The following is a 21,214-nucleotide window of genomic DNA, read 5'->3' on the forward strand; positions in this document are numbered from 1 at the left end:
CCCCACGACTTTGAAAGAGGCAATCATAATTCCATTCTGGAAACCAGGTAAGGACCGTACCGCCCCTACCAGTTGTCGGAGTGTCGCCCTTACTAGTTGTATACTGATTTTAGGGCAGCCCTTGGTCTCGCTGGAGATTTTCCCACCGCCCTAACAGATACCGATACCAGTGTTAACAGAGTGGTGAAATTTTGTGATCTATCAGGCCTCATCCCTAAACTGGTGGGGAAGGGCGGCAGACTCTAGTACGTTATAAACTGCTCTGCATGTAGGGACAGCCTTTGTCCCCACCAGTGAGATTTCATGTTGATTTTCCGTCAGGGTGCTGATGACTGTGATGTCGAGCGCCCTCTCAATCCAACTCATCATCTTAACTTGCATAGTAATAGCTTAAGACAGCCTACCGTAATGCCTACTACTAATATTTCTATTATTCTGTTTCTAAATAAATATTTTCTGTTGGACAAAAGATGTCTTAAAGGGTTACTTTCATTAAATAACTAATAAACTTTTCCTAACAGTTACGTATTTTGGAAATGAGAGAAGTTATTAATCACAAAAGAAATGACACTCATCTACAGTCTTTAAAAACTAATTTTTCGTAATTACTATCAATACTGGATTTTGCTGATCAGGAGGAAAAACAGTCTCCCATTTGGCTCTCTGGGCGGGGACTACTCAAGACGACGACGTGATCAGGACGAAGAAAACGCGTTCTACGGATCGGAGCAGGAAATGTCAGATCCCTTAATCGTGCAGGTAGGTTAGAAAATTCAGAAAGGGAAATGGATAGGTTAAAGTGGAACATAGTGAAGTTGAGTGGCAGGAGAAACAAGACTTCTGGTCAGGTGAATACACTGTTATAAATACAAAATCAAATAGGAATAATGCTGCAGTAGGTTTAAAATTAAAAAATAGAAACGCGGGTAAGCTACTATGAACAACATAGTAAACGCATTATTGTATCCAAGATACACGAAGACGACGCTTACCACAGTAGTACAAACTTAGGTCAACCAGCTCCCCAGGTTATGAAGAAATTGAAGAAATGTATGAGAGAGAAAAGAAATTATTCAGATAGTGAAGGGAGATGAAAATTTAATTATCATGGGTGATTGGAATTAGATAGTACGAAAAGGGAGAGAAGGAAATGTAGTAGGTGAATATGGAATGGGGGTAAGGAATGAAAGAGGAAGTCGCCTGATGGAATTTTGCGCAGAGCATAATTTAATCATAGCTAACACTAGGTTTAAGACTCACGGAAGAGGCCTGGAGACACGGGAAGGTTTCAGATAGATTACATAACTGTAAGACAGAGATTTAGGAACCAGGTTTTAAATTAAGACATTTCCAGGGGCAGATGTGGACTGTGACCCCACACTATTAGTTACGAACTCTAGATTAAAACTGAAGAAACTGCAAAAATGTGGGATTTTAAGGAGATTGGAGCTGGATAAACTGACTAAACCAGAGGTTATAGTGTTTTTCAGCATTAGGGAACCATTGACAAGAGTGGGGGAAAGAAATACAGTGGAAGAAGAATGGGTAGCTGTGAGAGATCAAATAGTGAAGGCAGCAGAGGATCAAGTAGGTAAAAAGACGTGGGCTAATAGAAATCCTTTGGTAACAGAAGAGATACTGAATTTAATTGATGAAAGGAGAAAACATAAAAATGCAGTAAATGAAACAGGGAAAAAGCAGTACAAATGTCTCAAATGAGATGGACGGAAGTGCAAAATGGCTAATCAAGGATGGGTAGAAGATATATGAAAGAATGTAGAGGCATATATATATATATATATATATATATATATATATATATATATATACTGCCTACAGGAAAATTTGACACATTTGGAAAAAAGAGAACCACTTGCATGAATATCAAGAGCTCAGATGGAAAACCAGTTCTAAGCAAAGAAGGGAAAGTAGAGAGGTGGATGCAGTATATAGAGGGTCCATACAAGGGCGATGTTCTTGAGGACAATATTATAGAAATGGAAGAGGATGTAGATGAAATGGGAAATATGGTACTGCGTGAAGAGCTTGACACAGCACTGAAAGACCTGAGTCGAAACAAGGCCCCGGGAGTAGACAACATTCCATTAGAACTACTGACAGCCTTGGTAGAGCCAGCTCTGACAAAACTCTACCGTCTTTTGAGCAAGATATATGAGGCAGGTGAAATACCCTCAGACTTCAAGAAGAATATAATTATTCCACCCACAAAGAAAGCAGGTGTTGACAGATGTGAAAATTACCAAACTATCAGTTTAAAAAGTCACAGCTGCAAAATAACGCGAATTCTTTACAGACGAATGGAAAAAATTGGTAGAAGCCAGCCTCGGAGAAGATCAGTTTGTATTCCATAGAAATGTTGGAACACGTAAGGCTATACTGACCTATGAATTAGAAGACAGATTAAGGAAAGGAAAACCTACGTTTCTAGCATTTGTAGACTTAGAGAAAGCTTTGAGAATGTTGACTGGAATACCCTCTTTCAGATTTTGAAGGTGGCAGGTGTGAAATACACGGAGCGAAAGGCTATTTGCAATTAGTGCAGAAACCAGATAACTGAGTCGAGGGGCACGAAAGGAAAGCAGTTGTTGGAAAGGGAGAAAAGTTTGTAGCCTATCCCCGATGTTGTTCAATCGGTATATTGAAAAATAGTAACGGAAACAAAAGAAAAAATGGAGTAGGAATTAAGGTCCATGGAGAAGAAATAAAAACTTTGAGGTTTGCCGATGACATTGTAATTCTGTCACAGCAAAGGTCCTGGAAGAGCAGTTGAATGGAACGGACAGTGTCTTGAAAGGAGGATATAAGAGGAACATCAAAAAAAGCAAAACGAGGATAATGGAACGTAGTCGAATTAAATTGGGTGATGCTGGGGGAATTAGATTAGGAAGTGCGACGCTTAAATTAGTAAGAGTTTTGCTATTTGGGGAGCAAAATAACTGATGGTCGAAGTGGAGAGGATATAAAATGTAGATTAGCAATGGCAAAGAAAGCGTTTCGGAGAAGGAAAAATTCGTTAACATGGCGTGTAGATTTAAGTGTCAAGAAGTCTTCCTGAAAGTATTTGTATGGATTGTAGCTCTGTATGGAAGTGAAACGTGGACGATAAATAATTTAGACAAGAGAAGAATAGAAACTTCCGAAATGTGATGCTACAAAAGAATGCTGAAAATCAGATGAGTAGATAGCGTAACTAATGAGGTGCTGAATGGAATTGGGGAGAAGAGAAATTTGTGGCACAACTTGACTAGAAGAAGGGATCGGTTGGTGGGACATGTTCTGAGGCATCAAGGATCAGCAATGTAGTACTGGAGGACAGTGTGGAGGGTAAAAATCGTAGAGGGAGACAGAGATGAATACAGTAAGCAGATTCAAAATGACGTAGGGTGCAGTAGGTACTGGGAGATGAAGCTTGCACATGATAGAGTAGCATGGAGAGCTGCATGAAACCAGTCTCCAGACTGAAGACCACAACAAAACGGTTGAATTCTGAACATTTCTATTTTTTTACACAAAGAAAAAATATACAACTGTGAGTTACTAATTTCTACCCATCACTTCTTACACATTAGAATAATAGAAATCCTTCTGTGGAGAAAGAATTGTCAAGGAGAAACTTTCTCAGTTTGCTATCAAATTCTATTTTACTGTCTGTCAGACATTTGGTATCACTGAAACTTCCTGGCAGATCAAAACTGTGTGCCGAACCTGTTTAAATGATCAAAAATTTTTCTTGCAGCCTTGTGCGCTCATTTTCGTGATAAAGACAACCTTAACGAGGAGTAATGAATGCCATTTTTCCTTCTGATACAGTAATTATGTACTTCACTGTTCCTCTTCAGCGGTAGTGGACTATTCACAGGCAGCTTCATGAGGGAATAAACATACTGTGAAGCAGTAGTCAGAACGCTCAACACCTTAAACAGATGTCAACAAGATCATCGTGGGTGAGCACAACATATTATTCTCACAGCACGTTTTTTCACAATAAAGACTTTCTTAAAGATGAGTTACCCAAGAGCTTCAGTCCATATGACATGACTGAAAGAAAATATGCAAAATAAGTTAACTTACTGATTTCTCATTACCCAAGATTTACAATAATTCTAAGCGCGGATGTAGATAAACTAAGTTGTTTTAGGAGTCCCATTTTTTCCAATTTAAATTCTCATCGATATGGACCCCTAAGAATTTGGAGTTTCCACCCTATTTATTATTTCCTCACCATGCGTTACACTTATCACTAATGGTGTACCTTTGGATGTGGAGAACTGAAAATGTTGGGTCTTTTTAAAATTGAGGGCGAGACCATTAGCTGAAGACCAGACAGTGATAGTTTTAAGTACTTCGTTTACCATTTCTTCTGCTTTTGTATGTAGCGTCGCTTTCTAATAAACTATTTTGGGCCCACAGTGCTCTTCCCTGAAATTGCTCGTGATGCTTTTTACACGGTGACCAATAACACCGTAATTATAACTAACCATAATACAGAATTATTCCAGTTTGGTACATCGCAGTGTTCCTCACTATTTGCCGCTCGCGACCCCTACGCTTGTGCGCTTCTCCGACTCTAATACTAGCGCCAGACTCAACTGCAGCGCGCGCGTCCGCGCCAGCGACAATGTACCCTACTTCAAATATGCTTTTTTACTGTTCACAATAGTCAATCGCTCTGACAACACCGGGATGTTTACTAAGTGTTATCACGAAATTGCTTGTTAGATATTGCATTGAATTTAGTTCTATCCATTCATATGAAAACATTTACAAAATAGTGACAAAATACACTCCTGGAAATTGAAATAAGAACACCGTGAATTCATTGTCCCAGGAAGGGGAAACTTTATTGACACATTCCTGGGGTCAGATACATCACATGATCACACTGACAGAACCACAGGCACATAGACACAGGCAACAGAGCATGCACAGTGTCGGCACTAGTAAAGCGTATATCCACCTTTCGCAGCAATGCAGGCTGCTATTCTCCCCTGGAGACGATCGTAGAGATGCTGGATGTAGTCCTGTGGAACGGCTTGCCATGCCATTTCCACCTGGCGCCTCAGTTGGACCAGCGTTCGTGCTGGACGTGCAGACCGCGTGAGACGACGCTTCATCCAGTCCCAAACATGCTCAATGGGGGACAGATCGGGAGATCTTGCTGGCCAGGGTAGTTGACTTACACCTTCTAGAGCACGTTGGGTGGCATGGGTGGCACGGGATACATGCGGACGTGCATTGTCCTGTTAGAACAGCAAGTTCCATTGCCGGTCTAGGAATGGTAGAACGATGAGTTCGATGACGGTTTGGATGTACCGTGCACTATTCAGTGTCCCCTCGACGATCACCAGTGGTGTACGGCCAGTGTAGGAGATCGCTCCCCACACCATGATGCCTGGTGTTGGCCCTGTGTGCCTCGGTCGTATGCAGTCCTGATTGTGGCGCTCACCTGCACGGCGCCAAACACGCATACGACCATCATTGGCACCAAGGCAGAAGCGACTCTCATCGCTGAAGACGACACGTCTCCATTCGTCCCTCCATTCACGCCTGTCGCGACACCACTGGAGGCGGGCTGCACGATGTTGTGGCGTGAGCGGAATACGGCCTAACGGTGTGCGGGACCGTAGCCCAGCTTCATGGAGACGGTTGCGATTGGTCCTCGCCGATACCCCAGGAGCAACAGTGTCCCTAATTTGCTGGGAAGTGGCGGTGCGGTCCCCTACGGCACTGCGTAGGATCCTACGTTCTTGGCGTGCATCCGTGCGTCGCTGCGGTCCGGTCTCAGGTCGACGGGCACGTTCACCTTCCACCGACCACTGGCGACAACATCGATGTACTGTGGAGACCTCACGCCCCACGTGTTGAGCAATTCGGCGGTACGTCCACCCGGCCTCCCGCATGCCCACTATACGCCCTCGCTCAAAGTCCGTCAACTGCACATACGGTTCACGTCCACGCTGTCGCGGCATGCTACCAGTGTTAAAGACTGCGATGGAGCTCCGTATGCCACGGCAAACTGGCTGACACTGACGGCGGCGGTGCACAAATGCTGCGCAGCTAGCGCCATTCGACGGCCAACACCACGGTTCCTGGTGTGTCCGCTGTGCCGTGCGTGTGATCATTGCTTGTACAGCCCTCTCGCAGTTTCCGGAGCAAGTATGGTGGGTCTGACACACCGGTGTCAATGTGTTCTTTTTTCCATTTCCAGGAGTGTATATTACATAAATTGCTCCATTACCCAAAATTGCAACGTTAATACTGCGAAAATTCCTTATGTTGGACAGTATGTTGCGTTACAGGCGTCAATGAAACGGCGGCACCTGTAATACACACATCAAAAAAAGTTTCGCATCACTCCGGTTCCCAGAACTCCTGAAGATAGACGTTGACTGTTGATATTGTATCATAGACACAGTCCCTTAGACTGTTCGGAGATGTCACTAACCTCGCTCAAAAATGTAATTAACCATGCATGAGCAGCGCCTAATAGTGCGTCCGGCAGCCGACCAGTTAGTCTTTCCACCAGGAAGGAGGTACACAACTCATGTTGCCTGAAGTTCAACCATTCCTAGACGGTCAATACCGCGGTTCTATCGCGTCCGCATTGTTACTTTGTGCCAGGAAGGGCTCTCAACAAGGGAAGTGTCCAGGCGTCTCGGAGTGAACTAAAGTGATGTTGTTCGGACATGTAGGAGATACAGAGAGACAGGAACTGTCGATCACATGCCTCGCTCAGGCCGCAGGGCTACTACTGCAGTGGATGACCGCTACCTATTGATGATGGCTCGGAGGAACTCTGACAGCAACGCCACCATGTTGAATAATGCTTTTCGTGCAGCCACAGGACGTCGTGTTACGACTCAAACTGTGCACAATAGGCTGCATTCTGCGCAACTTCACTCCTGACGTCCATGGCGAGGTCCAGCTTTGCAGCCACAACACCGTGCAGCGCAGTACAGATGGGCCAACAACATGCCGAATGGACCGCTCAGGATTGGCATCACGTTCTTTTGACCCATGAGTGTCGCATATGTCTTCAACCAGATGATCGTCAAACGTGTTTGGAGGCGACCCGGGAAGACCGAAAGCCTTAGACACACTGTACAGAGATTGCAGCAGGATGGAAGTTCCCTGCTGTTTTGGGGTGACGTTATGTGGGGCCGACGTACGCCGCTGGTGGTCATGGGAGGTGCCGTAACGGCTGTACGATACGTGAATGCCATCCTCCGACCGATAGTGGAACCATATCGGCAGCATACTGGCGAGGCATTAGTCTTCATGAACGACAATTTGCGCCCCCCGTCGTGAACATCTTGTGAATGACTTCCTTCAAGATGACCTCGCTCGACTTGAGTGGCGAGCATGTTCTCCAGACATGAACCTTATCGAACATGCGCGGGATAGATTGAAAAGGGCTGTTTAAGGACGAAGTGACTCACCAACCACTCTGTGGGATCCACGCCGAATCGCCGTTCAGGAGTGGGACAATGTGGACCAACAATGCCTTGAAGAACTTGTGGATATTATGCCACGACGAATACAGGCATGCATCATTGCAAGAGGATGTGCTACTGGGTATTGGAGGTATCGGTTTGTACAGCAATCAGGACCACCACCTCTGAAGGTCTCGCTGTTTGGTGGTACAACATGCAATTTGTGGTTTTAATGAGCAATAAAAAAAGGCGGAAATGGTGTTTATGTTCTATATTCCAATTTTCTGTACAGGTTCCGGAACTCGCGAAACCGAAGGGAACCAAAACTTTCTTTGATGTGTTATTTTACCTTAGTGACTGCTACAGTGAATGTTGTCTCCGGCACTCAGGAAATGGGCCAGTCTGTTCGTTCAAGTGCCGCCGAGGAACGCTAGGCACGGTACTCCAGCAGCCTGCGTAGCTTGCGACAGCGAGGCGGCACGGGGTGCGGTAGCGGGGACCAGATAGTTGACCCGGAGACACGCCTATGGGTATGAGCGTCAGCGCTTTCGTGGAGGGATGTGCACTTCGGGCTGTACACACAGCATCTTCCGGATGGCGGTTGTATTGAAGGCGGAGATCCAGGGTTCTCACAACACACGCAGCGTACAGCCAGGAAGGCGGTACATACACAACGTGGAAGATGGCATTTAGGCATCCACACAGCTAGGAGAAAATATCAGCTCGCATTCATTCAGTTTGGCCCTTCATCAGAGGAAGGTCCAGTAGCTCCCCATCATCGATCGCCAGTAGCGACAATGTGGAGCGATAGTCCTACAGCAGATATAACCTGTAACTATCAAGAACGTTATTCCGTCGTGGTCGTTAACGCAGACAGAATAAGACACTGGGGATTCGGTGTCCAAAACAGGAATATGTAAAGCCAGAAGATCACGCCATTGTAGCAGGTTAAGCGGCCATTTTCCCTCGTTTAATCAGAGATGTTGGCGGTCCTGTCAACACGTGATGTCTCAATTACGGACGGTCTGCGATCTAGTACGCTCTACAGCGGCGGAGCTCGGATGTTGCATATTATTACACCGAAGTTTAAAGTTTGCTGAACGTCATTTCCTGGGCCGTCGCACTGCACATCTTCCCATAGCCTCGCTCGCTGTGTAGCAAGGAGTTACGGGCGCTGCCCTGCTTTTGAAATACTGGCAATTTCCGCATGCCCCAGATTATGGTTCTGTTTGTGATACACGGTTTGAGTCTGACTTGGTTCTCCTGTCGTCTACGTCGAGCAATAACTTCGAAAATTTGTGCCCCGAAGAACGGGACTGATGTGCATCCGTTTTACCGACAAACTACTCTGACGGGTGGCAGAACAGACACATCATCTTATTCTAAACTATTACTTTTGTGCGTAAGTTCGTAGCTTTTTAGTTTTACATTTTGATATCTCTGTTGCTATCGGTTTGTTTATCGATTGCCACTTTATTTGTAGTTTGGTTGAAATTTGACTTAACATACTGTTACTTGGAGATACTGAGTAGAGCTGTGGACACAAGAAAATACAGTGCGAAGTGGAGAAATCGGAACATTTCCGACATAATCTTCTGTTTGAGTTCAATACAGGGGGACAGCAGCGGAGGCATGCAGAAACATTTGCGCCGTGTATGAGGATAATGCCAGTGTTCAGAGCACGGCAAGAAAATGGTTTAATCGTTCTAAGGATGACCGTTTTGACATCAGTGGCTCTCCACGTTTTGATAGACCTTCGGGGTTTGAATATCATTTAAACGCATTATTTCACAATGATATGTCAGTGTACTCGAGAACTGGTAAATGTGATGAACTGTGATCATTCCATCCTCGTGGGACATATGGATGCAATGGGGAAGATTCAAAAATTGTGGAATAGCATGGGTACCACATGCTCTTAAGTCAAAAACCCAAAAATCAGTGGAGGCCATATGTGCATCTCTGCTTGCTAGTCTTCAATTGGCTCATGAACGACACTGACCATTCCTGCACTGTTTCGTTACAGGTGACGAGAACTGGTGCCTTTATGCTGTCATGATGAAAAGAAAGGAATGCTTGAGCCTAAACGTAGCAGCAACTTTCCGTACAAAGACGTGAGCTCACTAAGAAAAGATGTTATGCGTTCGGTGGAACAGCAACGGTTTGATATACTATGAATTGCTGTCCCAGGTGCAACCACCACTGCTGAGAATTATCGACGGAGACCTCTTGCAGACGCAACCCAAGAACAACGATCAGGAAGACTGCGTGAAGTAATGGTTGGGAAGTCATTTCGCACCCACCTGATACATCCTACCTTGCGCTCTATTGAACAGTCTTCAAGGAACTTCGTTTCTAGATGAAAATATGCTCCGAACATGACTCGACGAGCTCTTCGCCTCAAACTCACGTGATTTCTAGTCACGGAATGGGAACGTTACCCCAGCATTGGCAGACTGTTGTAAATAGTGAACATGATATTGATGGCTGAAATCTGCTATGTGTATCTGACTTATGGGAAAGCGCTACGAACTTATTAGATTGGTACATAACGTTTATTCCGTATTAGCTGCTGGTCTGTGTACTGTTTCCTTTGAGAAAGTCTGTGTCTCATTAGAAATTCGACCATTCGTGCTCGTTAGCTAAAACGTCGACACCAGCAGGCAGCTCAAACATCGCTGCAGAGGTAATTCAACGGAGTCTGCAGGTGCCTATCTAACGGCCTTGGATGACCTATGTCAGCCATCCTATCTCAAAGCACATTTGGGGATTCTACTGAATAAGGAGCCTAGGGCCTTAGCCGTGTAGTGTGGGGTCATGAAGCAACACTAAGAGCATCGTTTAGCTGCTTACAAATTTCCTTGTTATGAAAACTACAAGTAACTATGTTTCTTCTCATGAAACAGAGTAAAAGAAGTCGTGCACGGTTGCAGGCGGCGTTGGTCTGGGGATCAGACACCTGCAGGTGGTGCTCATGTGTGGCGGCATCACGCTGGCCTTCATGCTGCGGGTGGACCTGTCCGTGGGCATCGTCGTCATGGCCAACAACACCGGCTCCAACCCGGACATAAAGGTGAGTGTCTACTAAGGTGTGCAAATGTAGGATGCACCTGGCCATCAGAAGCAAGGGGCACTAAATTTTCTCATCTCTCATAAGAAACTTCTTTCCTCGTACAGGATACCGTGGGGAAGAAAGTGTGTCCCACCCTCACTAACTCGTCAGTATAGCAAGACGCTCTGTAATTGGTCCACATAGCCGTAATGTTTTGATTGCGAGAGCAAGCGCTCCCTCGTGACACCCATACCCAGTAGTCTCATACGGCGTTACTTTCATTGTGCAGTGAGATGCAGCGCCTGTAAATTTTTTAAAAATTTTATTATAACAACCTGTTGCAAAAGTCAGAAAACTGAATCATCATCTTCGACAGTTTCCAGCCTCTGGTCGGGTGTGTATGGAACATACGCCTCTCCATCGTCTTCTGTCTTGCCACCCTCTCTCCGTCTTCACCTTGGTCCAGTCTCCTCTCTTCTGGACGCATTCCTCTACTCCTTTCAGTCATCAGTATCTCGGTCTTCCTCTTCGTCTCTTTCCTGTCGGTTTCATCTTGTGTATCCTCCTGGTTATCCTCTTCTCCTCCATGCTGTTAACGTGTCCATTCCATCTCAGCCTTGATTTCTCTATCTCCTCCTGTAATGGTTCCAACTTCATTAAATCTCCGCTTCTCTCATTTCTTAACCTGTCGATCTCTCACTCCAATACTGTTCCTCAAGAATTTCTTCTCACTAGCGTCTACTTTGCCTTTCTCTCTTCCTTTCATAACCCAGGTTTCTGATGCATATATAAGGATCGGGATGCAGTTGGTGTATAACCTTTTTACTGATTTGGGGTACGTCCTTGCTTCATATCAGGCTTCTGACACTCTTCCGAAATGCTTCTGCTTTTCTCCCCCGCTCATTTATTGCTATGTCGTTTTCTCCATCTTCCCGTATCAGGCTGCCTAGGTACTCGAAAGTCTCAACTCTCCTCAATCGTTCCCCACCAATTGTTATTTCCGTTGTTCCTCTCTCCTTCTTTCTTGTTGTGATAATCATCTCACTCTCTCTTACTTATACTAAATTTCATCCCATATTCTTGTACTGTTTGTTCCCATACGTCCAACTGCTCTTGTAGTTCCTCCTCCTCCTCCTCCTCCCAAGTCATCAGATCTGCAAACACCATAGCTTTCATCTTCCTTTCACCAGTTACTTTTGCTACTGTACTCATATCATCCATCACTACAATGAAGAGTAATGGTGAAAGTGCATGTTCCTGCCTCAGGCCATTCGTCTGTTCAATCCAAGCTGATCTCTCTCCTCACACTTTCACACAGCTCACACTTCCATGGTACATTTCCCTTACCCTCCAAATAATGTTTTGCTACTCCTGTTCTCCAGGGCTTTCCACACTTTGCTTCTACGTGCACTATCATACACTTTTCAATGTCCATAAGATCATTAGTAGATCTGTTCCATATTCACAGTGCTGTTCCTGTAGTTGCCTTACAGCAAAAATTAGATCGACCGTGGACCTTCCTGTTCTGAAGCCATGTTACTCCTCTCTTCCTCCATTCTAATTTTGCCCGAATTCGTTATTCCAAAATTTTCTCGAAAATCTTTGCACAATGACTCATCAATGTTATCCCCCGATAGTGCTCACACTCTTTTCTATTTCCCTTCTTAAAAATCGGGACAATTATTCCCTTATTCCAGCTTCTGGGATCATCTTCTGTCTCCACACAATATTCATTATTCGATATAGCCATTGTATCCCCACCTCCCCTGCTGCTCTCACCATCTCTGACAACTGCACTACTTGACGGTTGTCAAGTACCAGAAACATTGTTTTACGAGAATAATCACATGACATAATGACTTGAAACTGAGTACATACGTAATATAAATGGTGTGGTACATTTGTAACGATAAAGTGGTACATATTTCACCATAAGTAAAGCACAATAAAGACATAAACGCTCAAGCTTGACACAGGTCAGACTAACAAGATAAAGATCGATATCAGACACTCGGCAAAGAATGTGTCCTCCTTGGGCATCTGTTGTTCACATTGGCTATCAAACTGTTGATCTCCTCGGTTGTAATGTCCCACTCCTCTCTCAGGGCAATTCTCAATGCTTGCACTGTTGGGGAGGGAGTGTTTGTTGAGAAACACGTCTGTCAATAGTATCTCCAGTGTACTCTGCAGGGTTTAGGTCCGGGGAAATGAAATCTGCACAATCTTCATTTGTTCGTTAAATACTCTAACCATTTCTAGTTCTCATTCTCTGGGAAGCTGTGCAGTTTATTCACGCCTGTAAGTAGAACCGTCAGATGCTTCAAAGAACACACAGTAGAGCATCACCTTCTTTGGTTTCCACTTATTAGAGGCAGTGGTGGGAAGAGAGGCTGGCAGGTATAGTGTACCACCACACTGACACATAACATCAAATGTAGCCTCGAAGCCATCATGACTCTTGTTCCTCCACTGAAAGAGAGTAAGCGACGGTTGTGATCGAGCAGTTGAGTCCCTGTAGGAATCGGGGAAGGACGCTGGGAAGATATGTTGCTTCCATATATTTGTACCTTTGGTGAAAGAGGAAAGGAGGCTGTCCTATCAATTGTCGCCTGAGTCTGTCATGTGTGTTAAATACGTTGTCAACTTCTGCTCTAAACATGTTTCCCATACTGATAACTTTCAAACATGAGCCCTTATTAGCTAAATATTCATGCAACTACTAATTTAAAGCTTTAAAATTATTTGCAGAGACGTGCATTTTAAAAACAAACAAATGCTACCTAAGTACACTTTATCATGCAGATAAGAAAGTAGATACCGAGGAAACTTGCCTGAAAATACTAATCATATTAATAAATACATAAACACCTGTTGGCAGCTGAGGGTTTAGATTATCATTTCTTTCTAGAGAAGCTGCATGGTCAACATTGGTATCCATTTTTTCGAAAGTCACTCTCTTCACAATATTAATAAATATTACGTTAACAACTCAGTCGGGGGCTGAATTTCGATCTTGGGGACTTGGTGAGTGCCAGAAGACGTACATAAAAAATTTTTGCTTCACGCTTTCAGCCTTATATTACAACAGTTCAGTTCAGTATAGCATTGACTGAACTGTACAAAGTTACTGTACTTAATACGAACTAAAGGGAGTAGGCAGAATAATGTGAACAGTGGTAGTAATGGGATGGTTGTGTCAACAACACACGTAAGGCACGTGTCGCGCTGAACTGTGCTTGTTCAGTACGTCCTAGGCTTCAGTGCAGGTTTTTTCCGAGTTTATATTCAGAGGCCGAGGTCGACGTGCAACGACTGACCTAACAGAGTTGCAAAAAGGGCAGATTGTGAGGGCCCGATTAGCTGGAGCATCAGTAACCAAGACAGCCAGTTTATTGAATGTTTGAAGAGCAACTGTTTCAAGTCATGACAGCCTACACGAAACATGGAAAACATCGTGTAAAGGTAATAATGGGCGGAAATCAAAAGTAAATCAGAGAGATCCTCGTAAGCAAACACGAATCGTGTCAAAACACAAAACTACGGCAGCTAAAGTGACTGCAGAGTCCAGTAGCCATCTTAGAGACCTCGTATCCGTACACACTGTCCACAGAGAACTCCATAAAGTGAACATTCATGGACGAGCTGCTGTACCGAAACCATTAATGTCGACAGTCAACGCTAAGAAGTATAAAACATGGTGTCAGGAGCATAAATCCTGGACGGCTGATCACTGAACACACATCATTTGGTCCGACGAGTCAACGTTTGCGTTACTTCCAACATCGGCCCAGGTTTACATCTGGAGAACTCCAAAAGAAGCCTACGTTCCTGATTGCTCGATTCTCATGGTTAAGTATGGAGGTGGAAACGTGATGGTGTGGCCAGCCATATCATGGTATTCTGCTGGTCCCATCATTATTCTAAAAGGTCGTGTTACAGCCAACGGTATGTAAACATTTCAGGTGATGAGGTGCACCCCTTCATTCAATTATTGTTCCCAGACAATGAAGCCATATATGAGTAGCATGCAACTGCACCGCTGCGTCTTCCCTGGCCAGCAGTCCCCCGACTTGAACATCATCGAATCCTTGTGGGCGGTATTGGAGCGCAGTCTCCGGAGTAGATTTCCGCCTCCCTCGTCACTACAGGTGTTAGAAGAGGCTCTGATCGCAGAGTGGCATAACATTCCACTGGAGACTATACAATTATATGCCAGTTTTCCAAGAAGAATCGTAACTGTATTATAGGCAAATGGGGTCCAACCCCTTACCAATAAATTCCCAAGTAACTACAGGTGTTCACATTATTTTGCCTATCCCCTGTAGATGCTAACGCTGACAACACACACATTGAGCCTTTCACACACTCTGAGCCAACAGTTACATATTCATGAGGTACTACAAAATAATAATTAATACAATAGTTTATATCATTGTTAACATGTCCAAATAAAATGAAAACGATTACTTTAAAGAGTGTTACAAACTTTTTGTGGTGTTTGTGAATACCCAGAAGTAACTACTGAATTATGTAAAGGTTTGTAAATCCGGAGGCCCGGTTTACATACTTACGATTTATGTGCAAGTCCATTCCAAATTTACTATTAACATATTCGAAAGAATTTTACGTCGTTCTTTAAGAACTATATCTGAAAAGTGCTATGTACATAAATTTATTGTTCCTAGAAGTATTCAAAAAATGCGTAGCTTCTATTCACAAGCAGCTGTTAATGAAATACAAAATGTTATAACGGAAATTGAGCAATATAAAATACGGAAAATATTTACAGCTCAAGACTTCAGTAGAAATCTACACTCCGTTTTGGATTGTTCATTAATCGGAAATTGTAGTTACAATCCCGCATCGGTGGCTGTAGCACAATGTGGACCCGCCCCTTCTATACATCTCGATAAGGATTGTTACGAGCAAGCGACAAGAACAGCTGGGGACCATTTCAGGAATGTTCCGCAAATGTTCGCGTCCTCTGACAGCTGAACGGTACTGAAACCGCAGCTGCATCAGGGAAAACTATATTATTTTCCGTGAACAGCGTGAGTTACGTAGCGACTGCTAAATCCGAAGTAGGCATCTTCGCACTCGGCATTGTTAAATCTGCGATTTTGTGCAATCACAGAATCCTGAAATAAATGAAAAGTCCATTCTCTGGTGTAATGGAAGCAGGATGTTGGGCGCAAAATAATTACTGGTGGAGTAGATTGAGTATACGATACGAAGTCAAATATAATGATAAATTACACAATAATTACCCAGTTACAAACAGCCGAACAAGTAATACGTAATGACAAGTTAATATAAGAATGGCTAACAAGAAAATTACTAAAAACTGAATTTCTGTAGCAGAACTTACCAAAAGCACTGTTTCCAACCTTCAACGTCTGTAATAAAGTTCCTGATAATCAAAGAGTTAACAGGATGTTATTAGGACAAGAATCTTTAAAAACAACAAACACAAATATCCAAAATGATTACTTTTATGAAACTCTAATAACACTTAATCTATCGAAAAAACTATAATTAAGGAACCGATGATCTTAAGATTCAGGTTAGAGCTCAGTAGATAAACGTACAGCATCATTTATAGAAACACAGAAGTCTATAAGGAATATCAAACCATGCTTCCCCCCCTGCGGGTTCGGGGGTAAGAATAGGCCCGCGGTATTCCTGCCTGTCGTAAGAGGCGACTAAAAGGAGTCTCAAATGTTTTGGCCTTAATGTGATGGTCCCCCTTGGGGTTTGACCTCCATTTTTCAAAATTCTACAGAAGTACGAGCCTTTTGGGGAAGGACACCTTACATGGTGTACCACTGGTCCTAAGTGCACTAAGACCTTGCACTCAGCATTGCACCGGCGTTGTCACCATACCCATTATTCCTCAAATTGGGCCTAAACGCCTGATGGGTTGTACAAGTTACTCCCATAGTGCATCCCCATCTGCACCTACGATCATGATGGACTTTCCATGGCACCCGAAATCCAGCACGGTAGCTAGCCCGTTGTGGTGGGGTCGTCCTGTACCCTCTAGGTTGTAGCCCCCTGACAACACAGGGATCGTACTGCCGATACCTGAGCTGCACCCTCCCCACGTTGGCCAAGGAGTAGATGCCCGTCTCCTTGGGGCATCAGGACTCCCGGCAATGGTCATCCTGCCAGGTGGCTCTTGCTGCGGCTGGATGGCGCCCGTGGGGAGAGCCCCTGGTCGGAGTGGGTGGTATCGGGGCGGACGTTTCGCACATGAAACGTCAACACGTATCAGGTCGCTCTGCGGCCGAGTCTTCCAAAAGAAAAGGTACCGTTTCTAGTTCTGGTTCTCCTGCCCTTTCCCCCTTGGCCACTCCATGGGAGGAGGGACAGGCCCGCCGGCTTGGGGCGAAGTACTTCCCCCGCTATTTGGTCTGTTCTCGAACAGATGGGGGGACGTTCGCCACCTCCAAGCCCATGTTCTTTGTTCAGCACATTGAGGACCTCTTCGGGGAAACCGAGGCTCTCAGCAAGATGCGATCAGGGTCCGTTCTTATCAAGACCACCTCTGCCACACAATCGGCGGCACTCCAGGCATGCGACCGCCTCGGGGACATCCCAGTCTCCATTGTCCCACATCTGGCACTAAATAGGACGCAGGGGGTTATTTTTCATCGTGACCTCCTGCTACAATCTGATGAGGAGCTCAGGGCCAACCTGGAGCGCCGCGGCGTGCATTTCGTCCAGCGAGTCCAGCGCCCCCCCAAGGGGTCCACAACTCTTTTGTGGACACGTGCGTAGCGAGCACGGGACCCCGAGCTAATGTGGCCCTCCTTCCTTTCCGGACTGCATACCTTCCCTTCCCTTTCCGCATCCCTCCCCGTCCCCCATCTTCGCCCGCCCCCCCTCACCTCTGGCTCTTTCCTTCCCTTTCTCCCCCTCTGGGAGTATGGTTTGTGCCTACGTCCGGAGACGGACGCTCGAAACTGTTCCAAATTCCTTGCTTTTACCCTTGCCAGTCCTCGTCCTTCCTCTGTCCTTCTCTTTTCCTTCCCTCTTCTCCTTGCCCTTTTCTCCGCTGCGGCGTTTGAGACCCCCTTTTCTTTCCTTTCCCTTTCTCTTTTTTCCTCCCTGTGCGTGTCTGAAGGCCGACCCACGCACTTCCATGCGTAGCCGGTGACGGGGTAACGCGTAATTCCCCGCCCCGGGTAGACAGGTAGGACACGTACGTACCCCCTGGTCACGGCCAGGCCCAGGGAGGGGTGATTACCCGAGCTGATACCTTCCGAAAGTGCCGATTGGTCCCTCCATCCGTTTGTCGGGAGGTGTGACCTGAGGTGTGAACAATCACCTAAGGCGGGTGTGCCCTCGGTGAGGGCCCCCACAAGGGAGGAGCGCGCCATCGGAGACGCCGGTAATCATGGGGGATTCTTCCGCAATGGTTTCCTCACCTTCCACTATGTCTGCTCACAAACGTAAGTTCACTGAGTCTCAGCCACAGACGGTTCTTCCATCGTTGCCACAGTTCCTTGTTGTTTCTCGGTCTGACGAAGGTCACGACTTTTCCACAGTCAACCCTTTCATTATTCAGAAAGGTGTCGACGCAATTGCGGGTCCTGTAAAGTCTTGTTCCAGATTACGGAATGGTACCCTGTTGTTAGAAACACACAGTGCCCTCCAGGCTCAAAAATTGCTGCGTACTTCTCTGCTCCACACCTTCCCTGTCCGGGTGGAACCGCACCGTACCTTAAATTCCTCGCGTGGAGTCGTTTATACACGCTCCCTCGATGGATTGTCTGACGAAGAAATTCAGCACTACCTGTCTGACCAGGGCGTCACCGCTGTTCATCGGGTTATGAAAAGGGTTGACTCGAACATCATTCCAACCCGCACTGTCTTCTTGACATTTGACAAAGTTCAACTCCCATCAAAAATCAAAGCAGGCTATGAGATAATTTCCGTTCGCCCTTATGTCCCAAACCCTACGCGTTGCTATCGATGTCAGCGGTTCAATCACACCAGCCAGTCCTGTTCCAATCCGGCCAAATGTGTTACGTGTGGCAGGGATGCCCATGAGGGTGCTTGTCCACCTCCATCCCCTCGCTGCATCAACTGTATGGGTGACCACGCTGCTTCTTCTCGAGATTGCCCTGTTTTTAAGGACGAAAAGCTGATCCAGGAAATAAGAGTGAAGGAAAAGGTGTCGACCTTTGCTGCTCGAAAGTTAATCGCCAGTCGACAGCCCACCGTGCCTCAGAAAGGAAAATACAGCGCTGTCCTTGCTTCTCCTCGGCCAACAAAGGAGGCGGCCACGCAGACTTGCGACCTCACATTTAGTACCACGGTAGTCAGATCGGCCAGCGCAAAGATCGCCCGTTCAACCTCACCTCTTTCGCCTGCCCACTCTATGGCTCACCCTTCGTCGGGTTCTGCTAAATCTCGAGCCCAAAAGTCAGACGCCAAGTCTTCAAAAAAAGAGCATTCTCGTGAAGAGTTTTTACGTACTGCAACTTCACAACCATCGGTTCCTCCTTCATCTAAACATACCTCCAAGAAGGCTACGAAGAAACACAGTTCCTCTCCTTCTCCGCCAAGGCGTGTCCCATCTACAGCACCACCTGGCGGAAATCGCCCTCGGCCATCTTCTGTGTCGCCGAGGCGCACTGTTGGTGGCCGGTCAACTGGCCGATCGTTGGTGGCGGGAGGTGCTCCTGACCAACCTATGGATCAGGATCTTCTGCCTTCGACTGAATGCCATTCCATGCTGTCGGTCGCAAGCTCTGAGCAGTCATTGAGTTGACAGCACCCTTGGTGACGTTCCTCCATTTTCTGTTCACCCTATGTCCATTATCCACTGGAATATCCGCGGCATTCGCGCCAATCGGGAGGAATTGTCGATCCTCTTACGATCCTACTCGCTGGTCATCTTCTGTCTTCAGGAAACAAAGCTGCGTCCCCATGACCGCTTTGTTCTCCCTCATTTTCAGTCCGTCCGATATGACCTCCCCTCTGTTGAAGGCACTCCAGCCCATGGAGGACTCCTGATTCTGCTCCATGATACTCTCCATTATCACCCAATCCCCTTAAACACTTCCTTCCAAGCTGTCGCCGTCCGTCTTTCCCTTTCTGGATACACGTTCTCTCTTTGTACGGTATACATTCCATCGTCTACACCAATGGCACGAGCTGATCTCCTTCATCTTCTTGATCAGCTTCCACCCCCCTATTTGCTGGTTGGGGACTTCAATGCCCACCACCCGCTTTGGGGATCTCCACATCCTTGTCCACGTGGCTCACTATTGCTAGACGTCTTCCACCAAGCGGATCTAGTCTGCCTCAACACTGGGGTCCCCACATTTTTGTCTGCCTCCACGGCAAATTTATCCCATTTGGACCTTGCGGTTGGTACTGTTCCGCTAGCTCGGCGCTTCGAATGGTTCGCCCTTGATGATACACACTCGAGTGACCACTTTCCATGTGTTCTTAGACTGCAGCCTCAACTGCCATATATGCGCTCGCGACGCTGGAAGTTTGCCCAAGCCGATTGGACACTTTTTTCGTCTCTAGCGACATTCGATGACCGTCGCTTTCCCAGCGTCGACGATGAGGTCACACATCTTACCGACGTTATTCTCACAGCTGCGGAACGTTCAATACCACGCACCTCCGAATTGCCCCGGCGCCCTCCAGTTCCTTGGTGGAACGAGGCATGCCGTGACGCAATACGTGAGCGGCGACGTGCTCTTCGCATTTTCCGTCACCATCCAACTTTGTCCAACTGTATCCGATATAAGCAGCTCCGTGCGCGATGCCGTCGCGTCATCCGCGATAGCAAGAAGGCAAGCTGGAAATTCTTTACTAGCTCATTTAACAACTTCACTCCCTCCTCGGAAGTTTGGAGTCGGCTTCGACGGTTCTCAGGCGCGCCTAGTTTCTCCCCAGTCTCTGGGCTCACTGTCGCGCATGATACCTTAGTGGACCCCGTCGCAATTTCTAACTCATTGGGTCAGCACTTTGCTGAGATTTCGAGCTCTTCAAATTACCCGCCAGCGTTTCTCCCGAAGAAACGTGCAGCGGAAGTGCGACATCTTGCTTTCTCCTCTCAAAATCGCGAAAGCTACAATACTGTTTTCTCCATGCGCGAACTCCAACATGCACTCTCTTCTTCTCGCTCCTCCGCCCCAGGACCGGATGGTATCCATGTCCAAATGTTGCTGCATTTATCAACCCATAGCCTGCGTTACCTCCTTCGCCTTTATAATCGAATTTGGACCGACAATACCTTTCCCAGGCGATGGCAGGAAGCTATTGTCGTTCCCGTTCCGAAACCTGGAAAGGACAAACATCTCCCCTCTAGCTATCGTCCCATTTCTCTCACGAGTAGTGTCTGTAAGGTTTTGGAGCGTATGGTGAATTACCGTTTAGCTTGGTGGCTGGAGTCCTGCAGTCTTTTAACACCAGCCCAATGCGGATTCCGAAAGCATCGTTCTGCTGTTGACCATCTTGTTGCTCTCTCCACTTATATCATGAACAATTTTCTCCGGAAACGCCAAACGGTAGCAATATTTTTTGATCTGGAGAGAGCGTACGATACCTGTTGGAGGACAGGCATCCTCCGCACACTGTTCTCTTGGGGCTTTAGAGGCCGGCTGCCCCTTTTTCTTCGCGAATTTATGGCAGAGCGCACATTTAGGGTGCGGGTGAACACTACTCTCTCCCGTACTTTCTC

General features: G+C 46.2%; 1 protein-coding gene across 1 annotated transcript in view; it reads left to right on the forward strand.

Moving 5' to 3' along the window:
* LOC126455914 (putative inorganic phosphate cotransporter) overlaps positions 1-21,214 on the forward strand; it is a 129,349-nt gene that overhangs the window by 62,057 nt on the left and 46,078 nt on the right. Inside the window, exon 2 of the mRNA XM_050091675.1 lies at positions 10,388-10,527. Coding sequence (XP_049947632.1) covers positions 10,388-10,527 — 140 coding nt within the window. The remainder of the gene's footprint in view (positions 1-10,387; positions 10,528-21,214) is intronic.

This window comes from Schistocerca serialis, chromosome 1 (genome assembly GCF_023864345.2).
Source record: "Schistocerca serialis cubense isolate TAMUIC-IGC-003099 chromosome 1, iqSchSeri2.2, whole genome shotgun sequence".
NCBI lineage: Eukaryota > Metazoa > Arthropoda > Insecta > Orthoptera > Acrididae > Schistocerca > Schistocerca serialis.